Source organism: Alexandromys fortis, unplaced genomic scaffold, assembly GCF_014885135.2.
Source record: "Alexandromys fortis isolate MF-2015 unplaced genomic scaffold, M_Fortis_MF-2015_v1.1 scaffold_2_1_26212458, whole genome shotgun sequence".
In the NCBI taxonomy this organism is placed as follows: domain Eukaryota; kingdom Metazoa; phylum Chordata; class Mammalia; order Rodentia; family Cricetidae; genus Alexandromys; species Alexandromys fortis.
The window spans coordinates 1,400,436-1,423,983 of record NW_026067930.1 but is presented as its reverse complement, the minus strand read 5'-3'; the positions used below and the strand labels follow the sequence as shown (position 1 = coordinate 1,423,983).

The 23,548-nt window shown below is 50.1% G+C and overlaps 2 protein-coding genes across 14 annotated transcripts; one reads left to right on the top strand and one right to left on the bottom strand.

The window, feature by feature from the left end:
• Positions 1 to 8,152: 8,152 nt before the first annotated feature.
• Ccdc166 (coiled-coil domain containing 166) lies at positions 8,153 to 15,704 on the bottom strand. Of its 8 annotated transcripts, none has more exons than XM_050145210.1 (6): positions 15,569 to 15,704; positions 14,959 to 15,041; positions 12,706 to 12,738; positions 11,820 to 11,919; positions 9,296 to 10,498; positions 8,153 to 9,204 (listed from the first exon to the last, which is right to left on the bottom strand). In XM_050145210.1, the coding sequence occupies exons 5-6, from the start codon at positions 9,728 to 9,730 to the stop codon at positions 8,260 to 8,262; spliced, it is 1,380 nt and encodes a 459-aa protein (XP_050001167.1). In that variant the 5' UTR covers positions 9,731 to 10,498; positions 11,820 to 11,919; positions 12,706 to 12,738; positions 14,959 to 15,041; positions 15,569 to 15,704; the 3' UTR covers positions 8,153 to 8,259. The 8 variants fall into 8 exon arrangements, with proteins under 8 accessions (XP_050001167.1, XP_050001165.1, XP_050001172.1 ...); XM_050145208.1 differs by having other exon boundaries at positions 11,820 to 11,896; XM_050145215.1 differs by having other exon boundaries at positions 9,374 to 10,498; positions 11,820 to 11,896.
• Positions 15,705 to 15,778: 74 nt separating this feature from the next.
• Mapk15 (mitogen-activated protein kinase 15) lies at positions 15,779 to 21,443 on the top strand. 6 transcript variants are annotated; one of them, XM_050145204.1, is made up of 14 exons: positions 15,779 to 16,069; positions 17,269 to 17,367; positions 17,459 to 17,488; positions 17,617 to 17,707; positions 18,185 to 18,315; positions 18,399 to 18,562; positions 18,721 to 18,860; positions 19,442 to 19,499; positions 19,907 to 20,044; positions 20,145 to 20,250; positions 20,363 to 20,555; positions 20,660 to 20,763; positions 20,838 to 20,966; positions 21,073 to 21,406. In XM_050145204.1, exons 1-14 carry the CDS (start codon positions 15,779 to 15,781, stop codon positions 21,256 to 21,258), a joined length of 1,860 nt encoding a protein of 619 aa, XP_050001161.1. In that variant the 3' UTR covers positions 21,259 to 21,406. The 6 variants fall into 6 exon arrangements, with proteins under 6 accessions (XP_050001161.1, XP_050001160.1, XP_050001159.1 ...); XM_050145203.1 differs by having other exon boundaries at positions 19,829 to 20,044; XM_050145206.1 differs by adding an exon at positions 16,177 to 16,355 and having other exon boundaries at positions 15,921 to 16,069; positions 19,829 to 20,044; positions 20,838 to 21,443.
• Positions 21,444 to 23,548: the final 2,105 nt, after the last annotated feature.

Genomic DNA, 23,548 nt, shown 5'->3' with positions numbered 1-23,548 from the left:
TTTTTTTTTTTTTTTTTTTTTGTCTTTTTTTTGAAACCGTCTCCTATAATCCTAGGTGATCTCAGACTTGCTATGTAACAGGGGCTGGCTCTGAACTCCTGATCCTCCTGCCTTTACTTCTCAGGTGATTGATAACAAGAATGTGCCGCCATGCCCAGGTGCACCTTTGCTTTGCAAGTGGAAAGGCTTCTTCAGATTCAGCCTAAATCAGTGTTTTGGCTTTGGCTTGGTGATGCTGAGGGCTTTAATCTGAAGCCTCTCACACCCTAGGCAAACACAGGACCACTCAGCCACATCTTCGGTCTAGTCAGTTGTTCTTTTTTTTGTTTGTTTGTTTTGTTTTGTTTTGTTTCTTGAGACAGGGTTTCTCTGTGGCTTTGGAGCCTGTCCTGGAACTAGCTCTGTAGACCAGGCTGGTCTCGAACTCACAGAGATCCGCCTGCCTCTGCCTCCCGAGTACTGGGATTAAAGGCTTGCGCCACCATCACCACAGTTCTCTTAACCTCTGAGCCATCTCTCCACCTATCTTTCCAATCTTGAGTCCAAAGTTTTGTGCCTAATTCACTTTCTATCCTAACGTGTTACCAACCCAAAATTATTTTTAGACTCAAAACATTTCCTTAGATAAACAACTTTATACACTTTACATCTTTTTTTCTTCGTTTTTGAATTTGTTAACAAGGAAGACTGTAACTATAACTATCTAGTCCTCAACTCCATCAGAGACCCGGGGGATAAAATATCACCTGAGTAAACAGGAAGTGCAGAGCAAACAACTTCCAAAACTATAGCAATGACAGAGACAGCTGTCTCTGCCTGGACAGTCACCCAAGTCACTACCACTGAGGCATCCATCTTCAGCCTACAGGCCTAGAGTATCTGATAGACATTTCTGTGAAGCAGGAATTTGAAGAACTTACCTACTTTGCCTTGGCAAAGTTTGGCAGTTGTATATTTTTGTCCAGTTTGTCCAGAATTCTGTTAGCAGTTGAAACAAGGGCAATTTCTTTGCCCAGGAGCTAACCTTGCCACAAAGGAATTCAAACCCCATATGGAGTTTCTTTGATACCTGTCATTTCTCCTTTGAAGTAGATGCCATATTTTGTAGATCTTTGAAGACCATCTATCTATTTAAAATATATTTCTGACCTTGAAAACATAGCTAACATGACTAAGTTATAGATGACTACTAACCTGTCTTTATTGTCCTAAATAGCTTTCAAGAACTAAAACTTTACATTTTTAAGTGAGCTGCATAGGTACAATACCTTAAACAAGAGTAGAAATTATATATATATATATAAACAAAATAACCTTAAATTTGTATGAATATATAAGAATTCATACCAATGTAAAATATTTGAGAATAGTGGTTGTTTAAAAGTAGACTTAACAATCCACTCTTTATCTCATCATTTCTGTAGTTTATCCCCTTCTCTCTCTTCAGAAAGTGATCCCTGAATCTAATCTGTTTTGTTTAGCTTTCTCCCTGACCATGACCATGAACAATTTGTAATCAACCCCCACCCTAAATGAGGACAAACATCCATAACCCACTGAACAACCAAAAATCACGCACCCCACCACTTGGGAATGTGGGCATCATAGTCTCTAGACTGCTGCCTGTTGTTTGTGGGTGATGGCATCGTTAAGAAACCTGAGAAAGTTGGGATAATGGTCAAATCCTGGGGAAACCTGCCATAACAATTGTCCAGGCTGATAAATGGGAAACCACGAGGCTTATCTGAAGCCCTGCCTTGAATAGTCTGTGAGGCTGGACCATCTCAGCCAACAGCCTTGAAGCTGTTCTGGATGCAGAACTCTGAGGGAACTGCAACAGAGGCATTCTGAGAGGCTGGATCACCTGGGCCACCTGTTTGTATTGGCGTCTGCTCCCCTTGCTCTGAAAACAAACTTTCAAAGGTAATATACATATCTGTGGACTGTTGTACACAAGTCATCCAAAGATGACTTTTTTGTTTTATTTTTGAACAGGCAAAATATACATCAGCTGCTTGTTTTTCTAGGTTTATTTCTTTGTCTGTAACCAAGATTTCAGGGGGCCCCCCCACCCCTGATCTAACTTGATCTCTGTCAACCTTGAATGAATCTAGCCTTTTGTTTTCTTTGGAAACAAAAGCATAACCTCTTCCCCAAAGCAATACATTTTCTGACTTTCATTTTGAAGCCAAGGCATCCCTGAAGTCTGTAAAGGCTCATTGAATTCTGCAGTCCCTTCCATAGTCCAGTGTCTGTCGGTAGCCACCGTACTCTGTTCACTAGCGTTCAAAAATTCAAAATGAGCAAAGCACATCTAAGGTCCAAACTTCCTGTGTTATGTTTTCCATCCTTGCATTTTTTTTTAATTTTTAAAGACTTCATTATTTTAAATTTTTTTCAATGACTGTTTATGCCTATTTTTTCTTTGTTCAGGATCTAAGCACATTTTTAAATATACTGTATCTTTTTAGAGGTGTTTTGTGTCTGGACCTGGCTTTATTAAGCACCTGTGGTGTTTCCTGACCACGAGAGACAAATCTTAAGCTGCCATGTCAGCTGCTGCATGACTCAGCATACAGCATGGTGCTGGCACATGGCATTGGTGACTGGCTCCAGACTGCAGGCCATGCCTTGGTATGCGGCCAAGCAGCAGCCCACTTGAGAGACTGCAGGACAAAGAAGCTACATCTGACTCCTTGTCGAGAACTTTTCTTTACTTTCCCAGGACCTGTTTAGATATTTGAGCCCCATATTGGGCTCCATATATCACAAATTTTTCTTTGGGTCACCAGCTCACAAAAAAATGACAGATTCTTATTAATTATGAAAGCTCAGCCTATAGCTTAGGCTTGTCTACTAGCTCTTATAACTTAAATTAACCCATTTATATTAATCTATATTTTGCTTCATGATTTTTTACCTCTCTTCCATCTTGCACCTCCTGTTTCCTCTCCGTGTCCTCTGGCGTCTCTCTCAGGCCTGGATTCATCTCCTCCTCCTCTCTCTCTGCCTGGAAGTCCTGCCTAACCTCTTCCTGCCTAGTTCTTTATTTAAACTAATCAGGAGGCTCCTTGGCAAAGATACATCTTCACAGTGTACAAAAAGATTATTCCATAGCAACCCTCTTCTGGTCTCTGTGGGGACCACGCACGCATGTGGTGTACAGATATTCATGCAGGCAAAACACCCATCCACCTAATTTTTAAAAGTTACAGTTAGTGGTGGCACACTCCTTTAATCCCAGCACTTGGGAGGCAGGCAAGTGGATCTCTGTGAGTTCAAGGCCAGCCTGGTCTACAGAGCGAGTGGACAGCCAGAGCTAGAGAGAGACATCCTGTCTCAAAGTTCCAGTTAAAAAATGCACATGGACTTGGAGTTGAAAGGAAACGGGAAGCCAAAGATCAAATTCTGCTGGGAAAGTTCTGAGCCACAGCACACAGGAGATGACAGCAGAAAGCCCCGTAAATCAGGTGGAGTTGAGAGATGGCCTTGATTTTAATAAGCTACCCTGAGTTGTGGTTTTGTTTATATTGGGGGGGAGGAGTTGAGACAATCCTGACTGTCCTGCTTTGTAGACCAGACTGGCTTCGAACTCACAGAGATCCTCCTGCCTCTGCCTCCCAAGTGCTAGGTTTAAAGGCATGTTCCATCATGCCCAGCATCTAAGTTGTTTTGTTTTTATGATTTTTAAATCTAGATGTATAGATGGTTGAGAGCTCTAAGGGTGCTGGGAACAGAACCCAGGTCATCTGTCAGAGCTGTAAGTGCCCTTACCCGTGACCCATCATTGTTCCAGTTTTTTTTTTTTTTTTTTTTTTTTTTTTTTGAGACAGGGTTTCTCTGTGGTTTTGGAGCCTGTCCTGGAACTAGCTCTTGTAGACCAGGCTGGTCTCGAACTCACAGAAATCCTCCTGCCTCTGCCTCCCAAGTGCTGGGATTAAAGGCCTGCGCCACCACCACCCGGCTTCATTGTTCCAGTTTTAAAGACTTATTTAGACCAAGCCTGTCTTTGAACTTGTAAAGCTGAGAGGGATAGCAGGACTGATCCTCTTGCTTCTACCTCCCGAATGCCAAGATTATAGTTGTGCAGCCCCATACACCTGGTTTTATGCAGTGCTGGGGATCAAACCCAGGACTCAATGCGTGCTAGGTAGACACTATAGCAACTCAGCTACATCCCCAGTCCCGTAAAAAGTAGTTTTTTCAACCATGGCAATGTGAGCAGAGTTTGGGTTTTGTTTGCATGAAGGAACTGGAAGTTGTTAGCTGAGTGACATGAAGTTTCCATAATTCCTTATTTTAAGTTACTTTGTACACACTGACCGTTCAAAGTTAGTCCGTGCTGGAGACCATGACAAGTTACCACAGACTGGCTGAAACAGAAACTATTCTCCTCAGATCTGGAGGCTGGGAGATCAGAATGGCAGCATCTTGCTTTCTGGTGAGAGCTCTTCCTGGCTTACATGAAGGGAGCTGGAGCCTTATTTTTCCTTCTTACAAAGGTGCTGATCCCACTGGGGCCCCACCTGTGTGATTCCACTCAGCCTGGGTCACCTGTTCAAGACCCCCACATCTGCATTCATGCCATTGAGTTTGTAGTTCCAACACGGGAGCTGTGAAGTCTGCAGCAGTTTGGGCTTCTCCAGGTCAGGAGCCACTGAATGGAGCACCCTCTAGAAAGCAGATGACCTTCCCCGTCTTTCTACAATACAAACTTGGATAAACAAAAATGAGTGTTTGACTTTCACCTAAGGGCTGCAAGGTGTCCACGCCCAGTAGGTGGAGTTGGGAAGGCCTTTCCTAGGTGGGTGTGGTCACAGAAAGGCCTGCCCTGGGAGTTCACTGCCTTGTCTGTGGGGAGTGGGGCACTTCGACTTGAGTGGTTTGCAGTTCTGGAGACTGAGCCTAGCTAGAGCTAGGCAAGTTCTCAGCTGCCTCCCCAGCTTCACATTGTCCAGGCTGATCTTGACCTTTCCATTCTCCTGCCTCAGCCTCCCAAGTAGCTGGCTTTACAAGCTTGTACCACCAGGCCCTACAAACTTGAGTTTTGAGTGACTTTCCAGAACCAGCTGGCCTTTGCCTGGTTTGGTTTAGTGTGTGTGTTCACATATGTGTGGATATATCTGCAAGTGGGTACAGGTGTGTGTATGTGAAGGTCAGAGACAGACATCAGTGGGACCTTTTTCTTCTTTTGTTTTTTTTCTTTCCTTTTTTCTTTTGAGACAGAGTCTTCACTGAGCCTGGAGGTTTTTTATTTCCATTGCTCAAATGGAAATTGCTCGGGAAGTTTAGGCTATCCACTGATCTGTGACACTCCCTCCCGTGTAATAATGAGGAGCGGCTGTGGGCCGCTTCCCACCTGGCTCCCATATGCCCTTGCCTGTCTAGCTTAGCCCCCGAAATAATTACACAGAAACTGTATTCATTTAAACACTGCCTGTCCCAGTAGTTCTAACCTCTTATTGGCTAACTCTCACATCTTGATTCAACCCATTTCTAATATATCTGTGTATCACCACAGGCTTGTGGCTTACCGGGAAAGATTCAGCATGTCTGACCTGGCAGCTTCCTGGCGGGCGGCTCTCTCTGACTCTGCTTTCTTCCTCCCAGAATTCTGTTCTGTCTTCCCCGCCTACCTGAGTTCGCCCTATCAACTAGGCCAAGGCAGTTTCTTTATTCAACCAATGAAAGTAACACATGACAGAAGACTCTCCTACACTCCTGTGAACTGATAAGCATGTGCCACGATGCCTGGCTTTTACGTGGGTGCTGAGGGATGCCAACTTCAAATCGTCCCAGCACTTTACCCACTGAGCCGCCCCCAGGCCCACAAACCTGGTGCTGAGCCTCCATAATGCTTACACTCCATGACAGTTTTGTGAAGCATGAAGTTAACTGTGACAGAACTTAGCCGTGAACTGCGAGCTATTTGCTAATTGTTTTCTGTTGGCCAGAGCAGGCAGTCCCGGTGCTTGGTTGTTGGGGGCTGTAGACCCCAAGACCCTAAATTTCTTTTAAACAACTTGTTTTCCCTGGCTCTGAGCAGCCTGCAGCTGCTCTGAGCACGAGACCTTGATGACAGGGGAGTGGTTTCTGGTGGGCCTGCAACTGAACGATCCCGAGAGCTGGGGCGTGGGCAGAGCCCTATATAAACTGCCCCTGCGCACAATAAAGTTGGCATTCTTGTACCAAGAATGACCCGTGTCCCCGTGTGTCCCTGTCTGTTTGTGTGCCTAGTTCCCGACTTGTGTACCATAGAGCACAGAGCAACACAGCTTTTTACGCTTGGTTTCAGTTTTGTACAGTTGACAGCCAAGACATGGCCAGCCTGCTTCCTTTACCCTGCCACCTCCGTCTTGCCACCACTAGAGAGTTATCGGCCATTGTGGATAAGTATTGTGCCCCTGACTGCTCTGAGACACTTCCTCCATCCTGTCACTTCGGAAGCTTCTGGCAGTTGGCCTGGGGACAGTGAAGACACCAGCACTCAGAGTGGCATCATCTCACTATCTTCTTTGACTCACAGGGTCTCACTGCGTGTTTGAAAGCAGATGAGTGGTCAGCAGGGACCTCTGGCCACATTAGCCCTGGAGGTATGGTGTGTGTGGGGCTGCTTGGTTGTCCTATGAGACCAGCAGATGGCAGGGCCCTGCCTGTGACTATGATCTCAGGCAACACGCTGACCAGCAAGCTATAAACCATGTGGCACTCACTGGTTTCCTTGACCCAGGTGTCTAACCAAGGTTAGTAACACAAAGCACCCTAAAATGCCATGCCAATTCTTTGCTTGTCAAGTCTAGCTGATCAAAGAACAATGTCTTGCAGCTCGTCTCACCAGGCAGGGTGTCCCCGACCTCTGGTCACAGTCTTACACCAGAAACCTTGAAACTTTGTGTTGCCATGGGAAATGGCTCTGCCCTTAATGCTTACCCAAGGAATGTGCTATGACCAATGAGATGTGACCCTTGTGACGTTTTTGTATTGCTTCAAACCTCCCGTAAAAAGTGTTTCTGAAGTTAGATGGAAAGAGAAGCAAGGAGAAATGAGACAGAATTAGAAAAAGATTTAGAACTATAGAATTGGAACTAAGGAGTTAGAGCGAAGAAATGATAGACAATTAGGACAGGAGAATTAGAATCAAACAAGAATAAAAGAAAATGGCCCTTCAAATCCTGTGTGAAGTTATTATAGACATCTTGCAATCCTTGCTCTTAAAGAAGTGTTTCTCTGAGTTACCTGAGTAGTGGCCTGGGAATTAGACTTCCAGACTGCTAAAGACAGGACAATGGGTTGCAAGATGTGATCTAGTAAAGGGACATAGCTAGCTACAGACACCTTTGGGACGAGTGACAAAATCTAATTGGCCAGTATGATTTTGCTGATAGTATTTTCTCCAAGGTGACTGTGTTTTTGTTATTGGGGTTTTTTGTTGTTGTTGTTTGTTTTGTTTTGTTTTTTTGAGGCTCTGTGTTAACAGTCCTAGTTGTCCTGGAACTAGCTCTTATAGAGCAGGCTGGCCTCAAACTCACAGAGACTTGCCGGCCTCTGCCTCCCAAGTGCTGGGATTAAAGGTGTGCACCACCACCACCCAGCTGTGATTGTGTTTTGAAGAAATATTGGACAGGACTGACAATGTGGCTCAGGTTTGCTTATCATGCATAAGACCCTGGTTCAACCCCAGTACCAGAAGAAACAGGTCAAAGTTCTATCCAGTAAACACACAGGGATGTGTTTAAAATAAGGGGCATAACTGTCTCCAGTAGAATCCCGGATGACTCAAGGTACCAAACATAACACATATCCCTATTCATCCAGATGTGTGGCAATTGGAATTCCCATATAATTCTTGCAGTCTTCCCTAAATTGGAAAATAATTTTTTCAAATGATTGGGAAAGCCCTGGTAGGTTCTCCTGTGGTGATGACGACACAATCTGCTCTCTTCTGCAGAAATTCCCTTAAAATCACACTACCCTACTTCCCCTGAGCACAGCCCAAGCCAGCGTTGCTGGCTCCCTACCCAGGTTGGCTGTTGGTGGAAGGACATCGAAATCCAGCAGACAAGGAGACATCAAGCTCCCTTGTAACTTGCATGGCAGGCCTCTGAACACCTGAAATATAGGGGCGGTGAACCAGGCAGGTGCCAAAGCATCATAAGGTTCATTTTACACTTTATTAACATCTTTATGTATGTACCAGGAAAGCTTTCAGGGTATGTCTCTCCCACCCCATGGTCCTACTGGCCTCCTCCCATCGTGGGTTCAGGTTTGCTCCAGTACAACTTCTGTGTCATCACAGGTGTTTGCTGTCTCTTCCAGTGGTGGGCTGAGAGGAACCCGATCCTGGGACAGATTGGAGAGAAGCCTGGAGCCAGACTTTGCAGAAGTGTCAGTGTCTTGAGAGAATTCACGAAAGGAGGGCTGTGGAGAGATCCTGGAGTTCTCGCGCGATCGCGGCTGAAAGACAGAAGTAGCGGACGATACGGCCATGGATGCAACCCTTGAGTTCTTTCCTGACTGGATCAGAGACAAGATCTGTGAGCTCCGTTGCGAGAGACTCAGTGATGGGACTCGGGATCCCGGACGTGATGAACCCACGGGAGCAATCACAGACCCAGCCCTCAGAGACGGGACCAGAGAAGAATCATAGGATGTTACAGAAGAAGTCTTGGACGGTCGGTGTGACTGGGCCACCGATGGGGTGCGGGAGGCCACACGTGATTGGCCAATAGTTGTAAGGGATGATTCCAACGTGGAGTCAGGTGACCCGATAAGCAAGTCAGGTTGGTGGGTTTGGGACGGATACCAGAGTGGAGGCCCCCCGGGGCCCCTGTGCAGCCAGCCATGCACACGCTGCAGGTTCCGCGTGTTCTCATGATCCCTGTGCAGCTGCTCCCGCTGCTCTAGCAGCTGTTGTCTCAGGTCCTGCAGTAACTGGGCCCGGTGGAGAAGCCTCAGGAGTTCAAGTCGGAGACGCCCATTGTCCATCTTGATGGCCTGTGTGTGAGCAATGAGGGCACGCGCCGCCTCCCGCTCTGAGCGGCGCGTCACGGAGTGCACGTGCAGGCGTGCCTCGCGCTCACAAGCAGCCTTGTCATCCAGGAAGCGTTGCTTCACCCGGTGGAGGAGCTGCGTGTGCTCCACGCGCATGTGCAGCAGCTCGCGCTCCAGGGTCCGGATTCGTGCCAGCTGCTCCAGCTGCAGTTCCTGTAGCGGGGGACTCTGGATGAGCGGACCGGTGGGAGCGCGCGCCCATCCCTCTCGACCCCGCCCGGTCCGCGGGGGCGCGCTCACTGGCCTTGTAGGGCTGCAGCTCCAGCACCCGCTGGGTCATGTTTTCCGCGCGCGTTTTCATTTCCAGCAGCTGTGCACGTACCCCGTTCTCGCGCTCTTGGTAAAGCGACGCCAGCTCGGCTCGTTGCCACCGGATCTGTGCCAGGTCCACGCGGTTCTGGTCCTCGAGGCGCACGATGGTGTTGGCGCAGCGCTGCGCGTGCGCGCTCACATAACTGGCATAAAGCCGGTTTTCATCGCGCAAGCGCAGGGCCTCGCTGTCCAGGAATTTATTGTTCTGTAGTACCTCGTCCACCCGCTGCTCACAGGACACCAGTTTCTCTGAGAGCAGCGAGTATTCGCGTTGCAGGTACTGCGCGCGCTCGGAGAGTGGGACCTCAGCGTTCTCGCCCGTCTGCTTGCGCCCAGCGCTTGGTCCGCGCTTCTTCTTGGGCGCCATGGCTTGAGGCTGGGGCCAGCTGGACTCATGAGAGCACCGTGCCCCACCAGCTCCCTCAGCTCAGCTAGCCCCCCCTTCCTTACCCCTAAAATTCTGGAGAACTACACCCTAGGTTCAGGAATGCCTCTTCAGTTCATAAGATTTAGAGCAGGCAGGATTAGAGATCAGAAAACATCGTGTCCATCCTGTACCTGAGGGCTCCCTCCAGACATCGGCTGTCGCATCCTGGCGTGTATGTCTAGGAATGTTGATGTCCAGCCTGCGCAACCTCTATGGAGACAGAACTTAGTCGCTGTCCCCCACCCACCCCATTCCGTTGCTCTGGCAACAGCTTGATTCAATCTTTCATTCCTTGCTGTTTCTTATATCCTTGCATGACTGCAGGGATATAGTCGTAGTCAGGCAAGCGTTCAGTTTCAAGACATTGAACTAAGTTCCAAGTCCCCATCCTCTACTCACCAGGAGCTTTCTGCTCTTACTGTCATCCCACCAGGGACTCTTTGCCATGCTCCTCCATCCAGCTTCCAGCGAGCACTTGCCCGCCTGTCCTTATGAAGTCTACCTGCTCTCAGTATGAAGCCTGTCCACACAGCATTTCTAAGGGGACTCTTGGTATCCGAGGCCTTGGCGGAATGGGACTGCTGGGAGACGTGAAGCTCTTTTGGGTACAGTGCATGATAAACATCGATCCTCACTTCATCATCTGAGTACTGGAGACTCAGTAGCAAAAGTGATATTTTACTTCCAACCTTGCAAAATCTCCACATCCTATAAAAAAAAAGACAAAAATGGCTATAAATTTGGCTTAAAACGGTGTTTTTTATATTCCTAATGAAAGGGAAAGTATTGGCTTAGGACCCCCAAGGGCCACGTTGTAAGCATTACAGCTCAGATGGAAAGCCATCCTGGAAGTCAGGAGCCAAGGAGTACCACAAAGTCAGCTTAAGTTTAGCAGTTAAAAGCCCTGCTCCAAGGAAAGGTTTCCCCAATGTAACAGCTCTGCTTCGGCAGGGGAGAGTTTCCTCACTTTGCTCAGGTCCCCTGGAGTGTAGCAACTCTGGTCTGCTAGAGGGAATGTTACCGTTCTGCTCCATTCAGCACTCAGGCTCCAGCGAAAAGTTGTTATTTCTCTGCTCTGCTCTACTCTGGAGAAAGAAGGGCATCATCCAAACTTCCTTCAAAAGATTTATTAAAAGGAAGGAATTCAGGAGGGGGGGGGGACTGCCTCTGCCACGTTGCCAGCAGCACACTGAACTGCACAGGACTTATATGAGGTTTCTTAGGGGTGGAGTTTTCCCAGGATGAAGGTTTTCAGGGTGGGAGTTGGTCAGACTTCAGTCCCCAAGCTTGGACAAGCTCAGAGTGGCTAGGTTTCGTGGTCAGGGGTTGGTTGGTTTTCCTGCTCAGGGAATGGTTGGTTTTTGTATTGAATTCTGCTATGGGACAATTGCCTTTTATCCTGTCACTTATATTGCTTTTAATAAAACACTGATGAGCCTAGTATCTCAGGGTTTTTTTTTTATTAACTCTTATAACTTATATTAGCCCATAACTCTTGTCTGTGTTAGCCATATGGCTTGGTACCTTTTTCAGTGAGGCAGTCACATCTTGCTTGCTCTGTGTCTGGCTTCCTCTCTGGGTGAGGACTGAAGACTGAAACTTCTCTCTTCCCAGAATTCTCATTGCCCCGCCTCTACTTCCTGCCTGGCTACTGGCCACTCAGCATTTTATTAAAAATACAAGTGGGAGGATAAAAGACCATTGTCCCACAGCACTCCCCGCCTTTGTTAAAAAAAATAAGAACTCTGAATCTAATATCCTTTGTTTATTTTTTTTCTCCTGACCATTATCCATAACAATGTGTAACTAACATTCTAAGCAAAGGAAAATATCTGTAGTCCATTTTTTGGTAATGTGGGCATAGTTTTCCAGGCTACTTTCTGATGATTGGGGGTGCTGATAATCTTATGGGGACCTAAAGAAAATGATTAAGTCATGACTGGAGTATCCTGTGAGGCTTGATCATCTCAGGCAGCAGTCTTGAATCTTTTCTAGATGCAGAACTCAGACATCTGGGCCATCCACTCACCAGAGATTTCTCAGGTGGTCTTCCTTGATCAAACCTGATTTTTCTTAACTCAGATTGAATCCACAGCTTCTCATTTCCTGCAGAAACAAAAACAAAACCTCTTCTCCAAGGTAACATACCTTTTGATTTAAATTTTGAAGTTAAGGCATTTTCAAAATATATATGTTGGATTAATCCAGCAGCATTTATAATAAAGTATCTTTTAGCAGCTCTTGTTCCTTCCTCAGCCGTCAATTTAAAAACAGTATCCAGACTCTCTGTGTATTTTTCATCTTTACGTGGCTTTATTTTAAACTCTATTTTTATTTTTAATTTTTGCTTTTTTGAGACAGGGTTTTTCTGTGTATCTTTGGCTGTCCTGGAATTCACTCTTTAGACCAGGTTGTCCTTGAACACACAGTGATTGTCCTGCTGCCTCCGCCTCCAAAGTGGTTGTCCTTGATCTCACAGAGATCCCACTGCCTCTCCCTTCCACTCTCTCTCTCTCTCTCTCTCTCTCTCTCTCTCTCTCTCTCTCTCTCTCTTTTACTTTAAGGACTTTATCCTTTTTTCCCCAAGCCTACTTATATTTTTAAACACACACCATTTAGAGGTTTTTTTCATCTTTGAATCTATCCTTACTGTATATCTTTCTTTTTCTGACCACATGAATCTTTAATTTGCTAAGCAATATGGCTAGAATTAAAGCCGTGGCTTTGATGGCTGGATTCAACCCATTTCTTAGCTTTTTTTCTGACAGTCTAGTCTCATGGCAGAGGTACTGGCTGGAGCCATGTTAGTTGCTACAGCTCTATGTGAGGGGCATTAAGAACTCATTCATGAATCACGGACAAGCAGGAGGTACTAGGCTCCTGTCTTCCCTAGCTATCAGATGGTACCTTCTTACCTGGGTCCTTTTTGTTTGTCCCGTTTGTTTGGCCTGTGTAAAGGAAAAGGGGAGGGGATCTTGAGTCCCAGAAGAATGGGAAATTTGCTATTCCCAGAAAAAAATATTTTTTAAGTTACAATATTTTAAGTAAAGAAACTTACACGGTTACTTTAGAACTATTTCCCCCACTTTCCTCTGAACGCATAGTTTCCTGTGTTCTGCTTAACAAACTCAGCAATCCCAATAAAGCCATGTTCTAGGTCTCCTGGCCCCTCTCCCCCTGGCCCCCCGCCCCGTAGTAGAATTTTTGTGGGACCTGGAGCTAATTAGGCAGGGAAGGCTGGCTAGCTCCAGAGATCCACCTGTCTCCACCTATAGGCAGTGAGACTGCAAATCAGCACCACCATGCCCTCCCTTTTTTTCCTTGTCTTTTTTTTTTTTTTTTTTTTTTTCATGCCCAGTTTTTTATATGGTGCTGGGGATTGAGCTCAGGTCCTTTGGTCCTCAGGCCTGCACGGTGACTGAGGTGGTACATGAGATTCTTCTCCAAACGCTGGCAAATAATGACGAATAAAAACTCTTTCACAACTGTGTGTGTCCAGTTCTGGCTTAAGTCCAAAGAGAAACTGGCCTCGAACAGAAATTCTTTGCAGCTAGCGTAGGTTGTCTGTAAATCTCTTTAGGGCTCCAGCTCCAAGATGCACTTTGTGCTATTTAAACATGTCTTACACAAAGTGCAAGCTTGGCCATTGCGGACAGATGGGATGTTGGCACAGCAAAGATAGGTCGCAGTTATTTGGAAATAGGTAGGCCAGGGTTGTTTTTAGGTTATCATTAACCAGGGTCTGCCTGCCTGCCTGGCAGAATTACACTCCTTTTGATATGGGAATAGATCCTAATGGACAGTCTTGGTGAACAAGTCTTAATAAGAATAGACCCTCAGTAACCCTCGACTCTGAGTACTAGAGCAGAGCTCTATGTTTCTTTCTTTTTCTTTCTCTCTCTTCTTTCTTTCTCTCTCTTCTTTCTTTCTTTCTTTCTTTCTTTCTTTCTTTCTTTCTTTCTTTCTTTCTTTCTTTCTTTCTTTCTGACATTGTCTCTCTGTGTAGCCCTGGTTGTCCCGGACCTCACTCTGTAGGCCAGGCTGGCCTAGAACCCAGAGATCCTCCTACCTCTGCTTCCCAAGTTCTGGGATTAAAGGCGTGCGCCACCACGGCCCAGCCTAAACTCGGGGTTTCTTATCTTTCTGTAATACCTAAGAAGTCTGACTAAAACACCACTTATCTCCAGCATATTGAAGGCAGTGCTCCTTAGCTAAATTCTACTTTTTATTGAAAAGTTCTTTGTGACATCACTTCCTTCATCACAGCCACTTTGCCTACTGAGCTATCTACCTCTCTAGCCCCGGTAGCGGCATTATTATTCCCCAGGATGCAGGAGGAGCACACTGTCCCTGCCAGGGGTCAGTGGTTATCCATCCCAGCAATTGCGTGATCAGACTTCACAGTACCGCCGGATAGTCATTATTCTTTGGCCATTGGTTGCCACAGGCCCGAGTTGTCTGCTGTCGCTGTTGATGGCAGGTATTTAGTGAATCAAGGTGAAAAGGACAGGAAAATCTGAAAAATTCTTTACTATTATAGTTTTAAATTTTTTTGTGTGTTTTGCCTGCCCGTATGTCTGTGTGAGGGTGTCGGATCCCCTGGAACTGGAGTTGCAGACAGTTGTGAGCAGTCATGTGAGTGCTGGGAATTGAACCTGGATCCCCTGGAAGAGCAGCCAGATGTTCTTCACCACGGAACCATCTTTCCAGCCCTGAGAATCTCTCTCAAAAGCTGTGGCACATGGTCACTTAACTCCCCAGTCCAGTAAATAAATGATGACAATAATAGTTTCTTTTGTGTGTTTGAGGTTTTAATTTTTCTAGTAATTCACTTTCACTGTATTTCACACAATTATCGATCTACAACCTATTTAAAGCTTGCTAAAAATGCTGGTCCCTGGCACGCTGACAATCTGCCAGAGAATGGGAGAGTTCAGTGCGCTGCCTGATTCTCTGCTGTTCCCCAAGTGGCGCTAGCCCAGTACCTCGGTGTCACCTGGTCCCTCCAATGTCTAAGATCTAATGCATGCAGATGAGCTGGTATTCACCCAGGCTCATACACAGTTCCTGCCCTTACTCTGTGTACAGCTCAGCTCTTGATGGGCCCTGCTCATGTGACCCTGAGCCATGCTAAAAACAATCCTTCACTATAAGTGACTGGAGCATACCAAGATCAGTTCCCAAGCCAACAGATCAACAGGTCCAGCACCGAGAAGGAGTCTGTGAACGCCAAGAGCCTTCCCTAGAGCATCTGGTGGAAACAAGAGAAGGGCCCTGGAAGTAGGTGATTGATAGGTGAGCGAAACATCGGAATCATTGTCCCTGTGGCTGTTGGGGGCCCTGGTGGTCACCAGCCTTTGGGTATGAGGTTTGTGAGCATTACCCGGTTTCCTTAAGGAAAATGAGGCATAGTAGCTTGGGGGAGGCATAATAGGCATCTTCCAGTTTTTGTTCTGTTGGGATTTGGGGGATGGAACTTTGGGATTCCTGCCTGCTAGGTAAGGGCTCTGCCACTAAGCCACACACCCTGCATTCTAGGTCTCTCTGATCAGCCAAGGTCCGCCACCCTTCCCACATCCAGACTAAGACTCCAGCAGCCCAGATCCACTTTCATGCAGTGTTTCCTGCTCTTGTGTGGTGTCCCCAGCCTAGCATAATCGCAACCTCCTCCCTCACAACAATGACCCAGTGCCTTGGTCCTCTGGGTGGCCCAAACCTTTGGTCTCCATCCAACTCCCCCGACAAGCAGGCCTGGAACCCCAAACACATTGGACTTACTCCCACTTGGCGCCTTTCCCAGTCACCAACTCTAGCGCTCTTCTACCCGGGACCAGGGCACCCGCCACGCCCTGACCTTGTCGTCTTTTCATCCACTCTTGTATCCAACAACTTCGTTCCTGAGAGAGCCAGGCTCTGAATGCCCGACGCTCAGCTTCCTCTGCAGCCTAGACGTGCCCAACCCAGTGGCTGGCAGCCGGCGATGCTGCTATGCCCAGGGCATTCGGGGATAGCCTTCCCACCCCAACCCCCACCCCGCGAGGAGCACTGACCAGGGGACCCAAGCGGACAGGTGGAGCTGGCTACAAACCCCGCCCATTGGCGCAAGCGCAGGGAGACACACCGCGGCCGCCGTTCCCAAGCCAACGGATCAACAGGTCCAGCACCAAGAAGGAGTCTGTGAACGCCAAGAGCCTTCGCCTGCCTCTCTCCATGTGTGCTGCCGAGGTGGACCGCCACGTAGCCCAGAGATACCTGATCAAGCGAAGGCTTGGGAAGGGGGTGAGCGCAGGGACGCCCCGTCATCCGAGGGGCACTGCAGTCACCTGGGGGTCTGGTCGGCCCCCCCTCAAGGTCTAGTTCTTCTGACACGGGATGCTGGCTTCTAGGCTCGCGTCCTGCCTCCTCCGAGGCTCCTGGACCCACGTTTCCATAAGGAAACTGGGTAACACTCAGGGACCTCGCCCAGGAATGCAGGTGACTGCCAGGGTCCCCAGGTCGCAGGAGGAGTTGTATTGGTGCTCCGCCCACATCCCCTACCTTTCTGGATTCCCATAGGCTGCTCTGGGTAAGCCTGGCCTTTTCCAGTTTCTGAGGGTGAAGGGCTTCTCCCAGCATTGCTCAGGAGCACATAGCCAGGTTCAGGAAGTCTGAGTATGGGTTCACAGGATGAGAGTAACTGTGTGTGAAATTGGGTGTATTCATGATTGTAATTGGGTCTGAGCAGATGGGGCTGTATGCGCGAATGTGTGTGATCGTGGGGGTGTGTTCTGTGTATCGTGGAGGGGAACAAGCAAACAGCAATTGCAAAGGCCCCGAGGCAAAGATCTGCTTGGCTGGTGGAGACACACTACATTTTTATGCGTGGAACCAGGCGGAGATGGGAGAGAGCAACGGTGATGGCTCCCGTGGTGTGGAAGGGATCGGGGCACCTCCAAGACGTTGCCTTTCGATCGACGAGCTGTAGCAGCTGCTCCTAACATTCACTTTACAAAGCTCACCCTGCCTACTCTGGCGAGGCTCGGTGGCAGTGATGGGTGGGGGCGGCAGAGAGAGTAGACAGCCAACCCACAGGAGATGTTGGAAGTGTGCGCAGTGCACAGCAGGGCAGGGAGGGAAGGGCCCCGTCAGGCCCTGGCTACGTTCTGCAGGTCAAGTTGATAGGATTTGCTAAGCAGATGGCGTGGGAGTGTAGAGAAAGATAGTGAGAATGTGCGGGGAGGTGGAGGGGCCAAAGGTCATTCCAGAGACAGCCCAGTAGTACCCACTATGGCCTCATGTCCTGGTAGGAACCTCTCCAGTTCTCATCCTCCCTCCCCTCCCCCACTCTAGAAGATGCTGCCCTTATGTAGGTTCTGCTGCTCCAGGTCTTGTCACACTTTAACCCCTCCCAGAATCCAGGGCTGGGCGGTGTGTGTTTGTGTGTGTGTGTGTGTATGTGTGTACACATATGTTCAGCAAGCTGACTGTGTGTTCCCCAGGCCTATGGCATTGTGTGGAAGGCAGTGGATCGGAGGACTGGTGATGTAGTGGCCATCAAGAAAATCTTTGATGCCTTTAGGGACCAGACAGATGCTCAGGTGGGTGAGCAGGGAGGGTCTCTGGGGAGGTGTGGTGAGCTGTGGGAGGGGCCTGGCACCGCAAGTTTCCTGGCATTTCTGTTTCTTACAGAGAACCTTCAGGGAAGTCACGCTTCTCCAGGTAAGAGGCCCAGGCCATCCTGCCGCTTCCCTTCCCTGGGTGCAAGTCCCCACAGACAAGGGAGAAGCTGGCCCTACTGGCCCCGAGCGCAGCCTTGGCCCCACAGCAGCAACAGTCTGTCTTCCCAGGAGTTTGGGGACCATCCTAACATCATCCGCCTGCTTGACGTGATCCCAGCAGAGAATGACAAGGATATTTACCTGGTGTTTGAGTCCATGGGTGAGTGAGGCCTTGGCCAGACCCCAGCCCTGCTTAAGCAGCCTGGCTCCTTTCTGATATTCCTATGGCCCCTGGCCCACGCTGTATCTGTCGCTTCCATCTGCCCCCTGAACCTGAGCATAAAGCTGGTGAGGTTTGACTCTCAAAGATTAGCACTGACCCCCCCCCTCCCCTGACCCTGCCTGCACTGGCCTGGTGGTGGCTCCCCATTTTGTCCCTTCTGCACCGGACTCTTGCTCCGCCCTCATTTGCTGTGTTCTGTGTTCTCCTTTTCCCCACTCAGTTTGTAAAACAAGAACATGGAATAGGATGAAAATAATTCCGTAGACCATTCTGGTTGCACTGACAGTGAAGATAGATTCGGTAGCCGGGTAGCCAGGCAGAGAGAGCCCAGGATGGGCCGGGGGCTGGTGCAGGCTCAAAGCGGTACAGACCTGCACTCTTCACCCTCCAGACTGACCTGCGTATCCTTCCCAGACACCGACCTGAACGCGGTCATCCAGAAGGGCAGACTACTGGAGGATATCCACAAGCGGTGCATCTTTTACCAGCTCCTGAGGGCCACCAAGTTTATCCACTCAGGGCGTGTCATCCACCGGGACCAGAAGGTTGGGTCCACACTGTGCCCACAGGTCCCTGGCCCCACCGTGCCCCGGGGCCTAGTGGGTCTCAAGCCCGTTCCTCTCTCCAGCCAGCCAACGTTCTACTGGATGCTGCATGCCGGGTGAAACTCTGTGACTTTGGCCTGGCACGCTCCCTGAGTGACCTCCCTGAGGGACCTGAGGGCCAGGCCCTGACGGAGTATGTGGCCACACGCTGGTACCGCGCTCCAGAGGTTCTTCTTTCTTGCCGATGGTAACAGCTGGAGACCCAGTCTACCTTGTCCCTTCAGATCCCATAGAGTACCCTGCATCCTGGTCCTGCGGGGCCCACCTGAATACTCACTGCCCTTTCCCTGAGCTCCCATTCTGCCTCTGATCCTTGCCCTTGCACACACCCCTTCCTGCCCCCAGGTACACCCCTGGGGTGGACATGTGGAGCCTGGGCTGCATATTGGGAGAGATGTTTCGGGGGCAGCCGCTGTTTCCTGGCACCTCTACTTTCCACCAGCTGGAGCTGATCCTGGAGACCATCCCGTTGCCCTCCATGGAGGGTGAGCATGTACACACTGAGGTCCCAACCTCAGCAGCCTGTCCCTAGGCATGGGTTGATGAGAGCCCAAGGGCACAACTGTGGAAGGGTCCCCGGTACTGTGCAGAGGAGAGAGTCATTTGACCCGGGAACACTGAAAAGGGTCCCGTGGATGGAGGGCCCAAGAGCAGCTCTGGAGCCTGGTGCAGAGCGGCAGAATTGGTCACAGGACAGTGCACGCCAGCAGTGACAGGAAGGGGCTGATAGTGCAGACCGTCCAGGGGAACAAGAGTGCTGTGTCTGTGCTGGCTGCTGAGAGCAGCGGTTTTGCAGAGGGGCATGGCGAGAGGGAGACACCTCTCAAGGCCGGCTGGGTGCCGGTGTACTCTTTGGGTAGGACCAAAAGGAGGTGTGACCCCAGCATCCTCTATGTGAACATGTTGAGAGTGTGTGATTTCCAGGTAAGGCACAGCTATGGGCACTCACCTGGACCTTCTAGACCACAGACTCTGTGAGAGGTTATTTAAATATGTGGCCAGAAGGAATGGCTGCCCACCCCCTCCCAAGCCTGCCTGCTCATGCCCGTCTTCCACCCATCCACAGAGCTCCAGGGCCTTGGCTCAGACTACAGTGCTTTGATTCTGAAGAATCTTGGGTCCAAGTGAGTGGAACTTTTAGGTGTGGGGGAGGGGTGGCAGGTCGCAGGAGGGGGCCACCATGTTGCAGCTGGCACATGAACCAGTTTGTACCAGCCCAGAGCTGCAGCGCTCATTCTCTGACTCTTAAAGCTTTAGTTATGAGAGGAAAAAAAAAAGGACAAAATCCAGGAGACTGACAAGAAAGAAAGAAAAGAAAAACAAGACCCAACCCCCAGAAATAAGAACACCCAGGCTTATAGAAGAGGAGAGCGTCCTTCTGAGCTGGGAGGAGGGGGATGAAGAGGTGACAACCTCGGGAAGGGGACTAGAAGAGTGGGATTTACACAAGCAGAACAGCGGAGGTCAGGCCACAGACAGAAGGTGCCACGGGTAGGGCCCTAGAGAGGAGACGACAGGCGGCTGCCCGCAGGCCACGGCAGACGCTGGACGCCCTCCTGCCGCCAGACACGCCCCCAGAAGCCCTGGACCTCCTCAAGCGACTCTTGGCGTTTGCTCCGGATAAGCGGCTTAGCGCGGAGCAGGCGCTGCAACACCCTTACGTGCAAAGGTGAGACTCGAAGAGAGCGGACAGGGGTGGGAGCCCCAGTGGCTTGCTCTCCGGCAAGTTGGGTCTCGTCATGCCTGGATCCATCTTTCTGGTCCGGTAGATTCCATTGCCCCGACCGCGAGTGGACACGGGGATCCGATGTGCGGCTCCCGGTGCACGAAGGAGACCAGCTCTCTGCACCAGAGTATCGCAACCGCCTGTACCAGGTGCTGGGACTGCGGACTCGCGTCGTCCGCTTCCACGGGTACCCTCGAAGCCTCTTACTGCAGCGACCTCAGTGCCGTCCGGCCCCCTCTGAGCGCCCCTCCCATCCCGCAGATGATCCTGGAGCGGAGGGGGAACAGCCGCAGCCCTCGAGAAGAAGGCCTGTGGGGTGCGGCCTCGCGGGTAGAGCTCAGGGCTTCCCCCGCCCGGGCTCAATCGCTCAAGCCCGGAGTCCTCCCCCAGGTCCCCGCGGAGACGCCTGCGCCCAGACCTCAGAATAACCCTGCTCATAACCCCGAGCACGTGGGTGAGCCTTGCCTGCCTCCCACGCACCCCTGGCCCCTTCTCTGTAGGACCACCAACGTGCGCAGCGGGAACCTAACTCCGGGGGTTGCTCTTATGACCCCACAGAAGTCCCCAGGCAGAGCTCAGACCCCCTGTTCCAATTTCCGCCGCCAGGCAGGGGGGAAAGGCCACCAGGGGCCACAGCGCAGCCACCCTCGGCACCCTCAGGGGTAAGTCGAGGTTTGGTGGGCACGGAAGAGCCTCTGCGGTACCTTTCCGTGACCCTGTGGCGCACCCCTTCCAGGTGAAGACAAACGTTAGGGTGGTGGCACCCTCCCTGACTTCACAGGCAGCGGCTCAGGCGGCCAATCAGGCCCTGATCCGCAGTGACCCGGCCCGTTGCGGTGGGCCGAGGGCGGCCGGCGCGCGACGGGTGAGCCCGGCTCTGGCCCTTCCCAGCTCCCTCCAGTGCGGTTCGTACCCCCCAGAGCCCTGCTCCACTCTTCTCCCTCCTGAACAAGACCCTCGCCTGCGTGCAGGTCCCTTCCCGCCTGTCCCGGGAGGCCCCGGAACCCCGACCCGGTCGAAGGATGTTTGGCACCTCGGCCTCGCAGGGGGCCCAGGGCGCAGCCAGAGCTGCGCTTGGCGGCTACTCCCAGGCCTACGGGACCGTGTGCCGCTCAGCGCTGGGCCGTCTGCCTCTACTCCCCGGACCGCGTGCTTGAGCCACCCACCCGTCTCCTTGCGGCAACCTGGCACCGTTCCCCAGCCCCCAGCGCATCTCCCTCCTTTGTCACTCTGCATTCGAGTTCCGGGAGGGTTCCCCAAGCCTCTCTCCCCTAAGGGGGAGTAGATGGTAGTTTACACTCCACCCCAACAATTTTTTTCCCAATAAAGTCATGTTTTTTTTTTTCCCCCAGCCCAGTTAAGTCATCTTTCACCCACTACCACTCGAGGACTCCCTTCCTAGGTCCTAAATCTTTCCTGAGCCCCACTCTCCTGAGCGCTCCATAACCGAATCCTATATTCAGCACAAAGTACCATGTCTGCTCTCTGAGGCTTTTGCCCACTCAGCCTAGTCCTCTGGGCCAAGGATTGTGGCGCCATTCCCCACCCAGGTGCAGGTTACCAATGACTACTTAAGACTGGAGCCACATAAAGGAAAGAGGAGAGGGTGCAGCACTTCTCTTGGCCCTTGCTACCATTTGTTGGTGACTGTAGCCTCTGACCTAACCACACAGTGACAGGCTTGTCTCCAGGTCTTGATAAAAGGACAGGAAGCACTTGAAGAGGAAAATCTTGAAAGAAAAAAAAAAAAAAAAAACCAAAATCTTGAGGGGACACTACTGTTCAAAGGGCTTGGTGTAAGTTCAGACCAGATTTGTGTTGGCAATCAAGTACCCCACACAGCCTCAGAAACTGGGCTGGAGCAGAACGCAGAAAAGCCAATGTTGTTTCCCCACCTGACTAGGGAAGCTGTCTGAATCTGTTGGCCACAGTCGGGCAAATGACAAAAGGGACAAAGGTAGGGGAAGCTGGGCAGAGTTGGAACCTGCATAGCAGTGATACTGGGCTAGATGAGACAGAGGCAGGAAGCAAATGATTGGGTATAGGAGAGGGTGGGTATGATTCCAACATGGCGGAGAGCCAGTCAGAACTGGAGCCAAAAGGTTTGTCTCCTGAAGTGGCCGACTGCCAATGTGGTCAGTGCATGGTTTCAAGAGGCTGAGGCATAACTCCAAGTTGATGACAAACAGAGCAAAGGAGTCTGAGGGTGAACACCAGAAATCAGCGTGCCTGCAAGCCAAGACCTGGCTATCGGGGCAGAAGGGTTCAGGCTGGACAGGAGCTGCAAGATAAACGTTGAGAAGTGTCTGCTGGGCTTGAAGGCTGGAGAACCAGATGATGGCCTACATGATGGCCCAAAGAGCCAGGGGTTTGTATGGGGTTTGCAGGGATGGGAGACATGTTTGTGCCGGCATGGAGGATTAAGAGTTCCCCACCAGGAATCATGGTTTTCCAAAAAGGAACCTAGGAAGGCCACAGGGTTAAAGGCTTCATATAAATTGGACAGTTAAACCTATTTGGGGACATGCTGGGTTTTTTTTCTCCCCCTCATAGGATCTCACTGTGTAGCTCTGGTTGGCCTGGAACTTGCTGTGCCAGGCTGCCCCAGAACTTAAAGAGACCAGCTTACCTGTGCCTCCCCAGCACTGGGTTCTGCTGGAGTTTGTGTGCATTGTGTTTACTGTAAATATAAGAACACAATACGCTGCTTCAGAAAGGTGTGAAGGGGCGGCCAGGGGTCTCAGAGAGCCCCCCCCCCCAAGGACTACCAGCCTCCACTTTTGCAATGCAGAGCTCAACAGGTCTGAGCTTGAGCAGTGACGCACAGGACACCAGACCATGAGCTCTAAGAAGCTAGGCAGTGAGCATGCCAAGACTAGGAAACACTCCAGCTCATCCGGTTCCTAGGGGACCAGGCACACCTGGCCAGGAACCTGGGGATTTTTTTGACAGTGAAATGTAACAGCATGAATCCAGTCACTGCCCAAATCCCAGTATCCTCCCTTCTTCAGCTGCTGGAGCCAGAAGGGACTACTTAGTGGCTTTCTTTTCATGTCTTTGCTCTCTTGGGATTTCACATGAGTGTGCACACACACAACACAGGTATAAACTATTTGAAAAGAAGACAGCAGAAATATATTTCTCATTGCCTAGCAGTGTGTGTGTGTGGGGAGGACACTCTGCATTTGATGCCATGCCAAATCAAAATCTTTGGAGGTAAGAAAAGATAAACATAACCAGGGACCTTGGACAGATTCCTTTTGTTGGTGACAAATAGAAATGGATCAAGGTGGAGTGGGGGGGGGCAGGGTCTGCTGTCCCTTAGTGGTTGTTGGGGCTCAGGTTGGACGGTATTCAATCTTCTCGCTTTTGCTGAGACCCAAACACTACATACAGCCCCTTTCCAGACTTTGGCTTAGGAACTTATTGAAGCCAGGGTCACAGAAA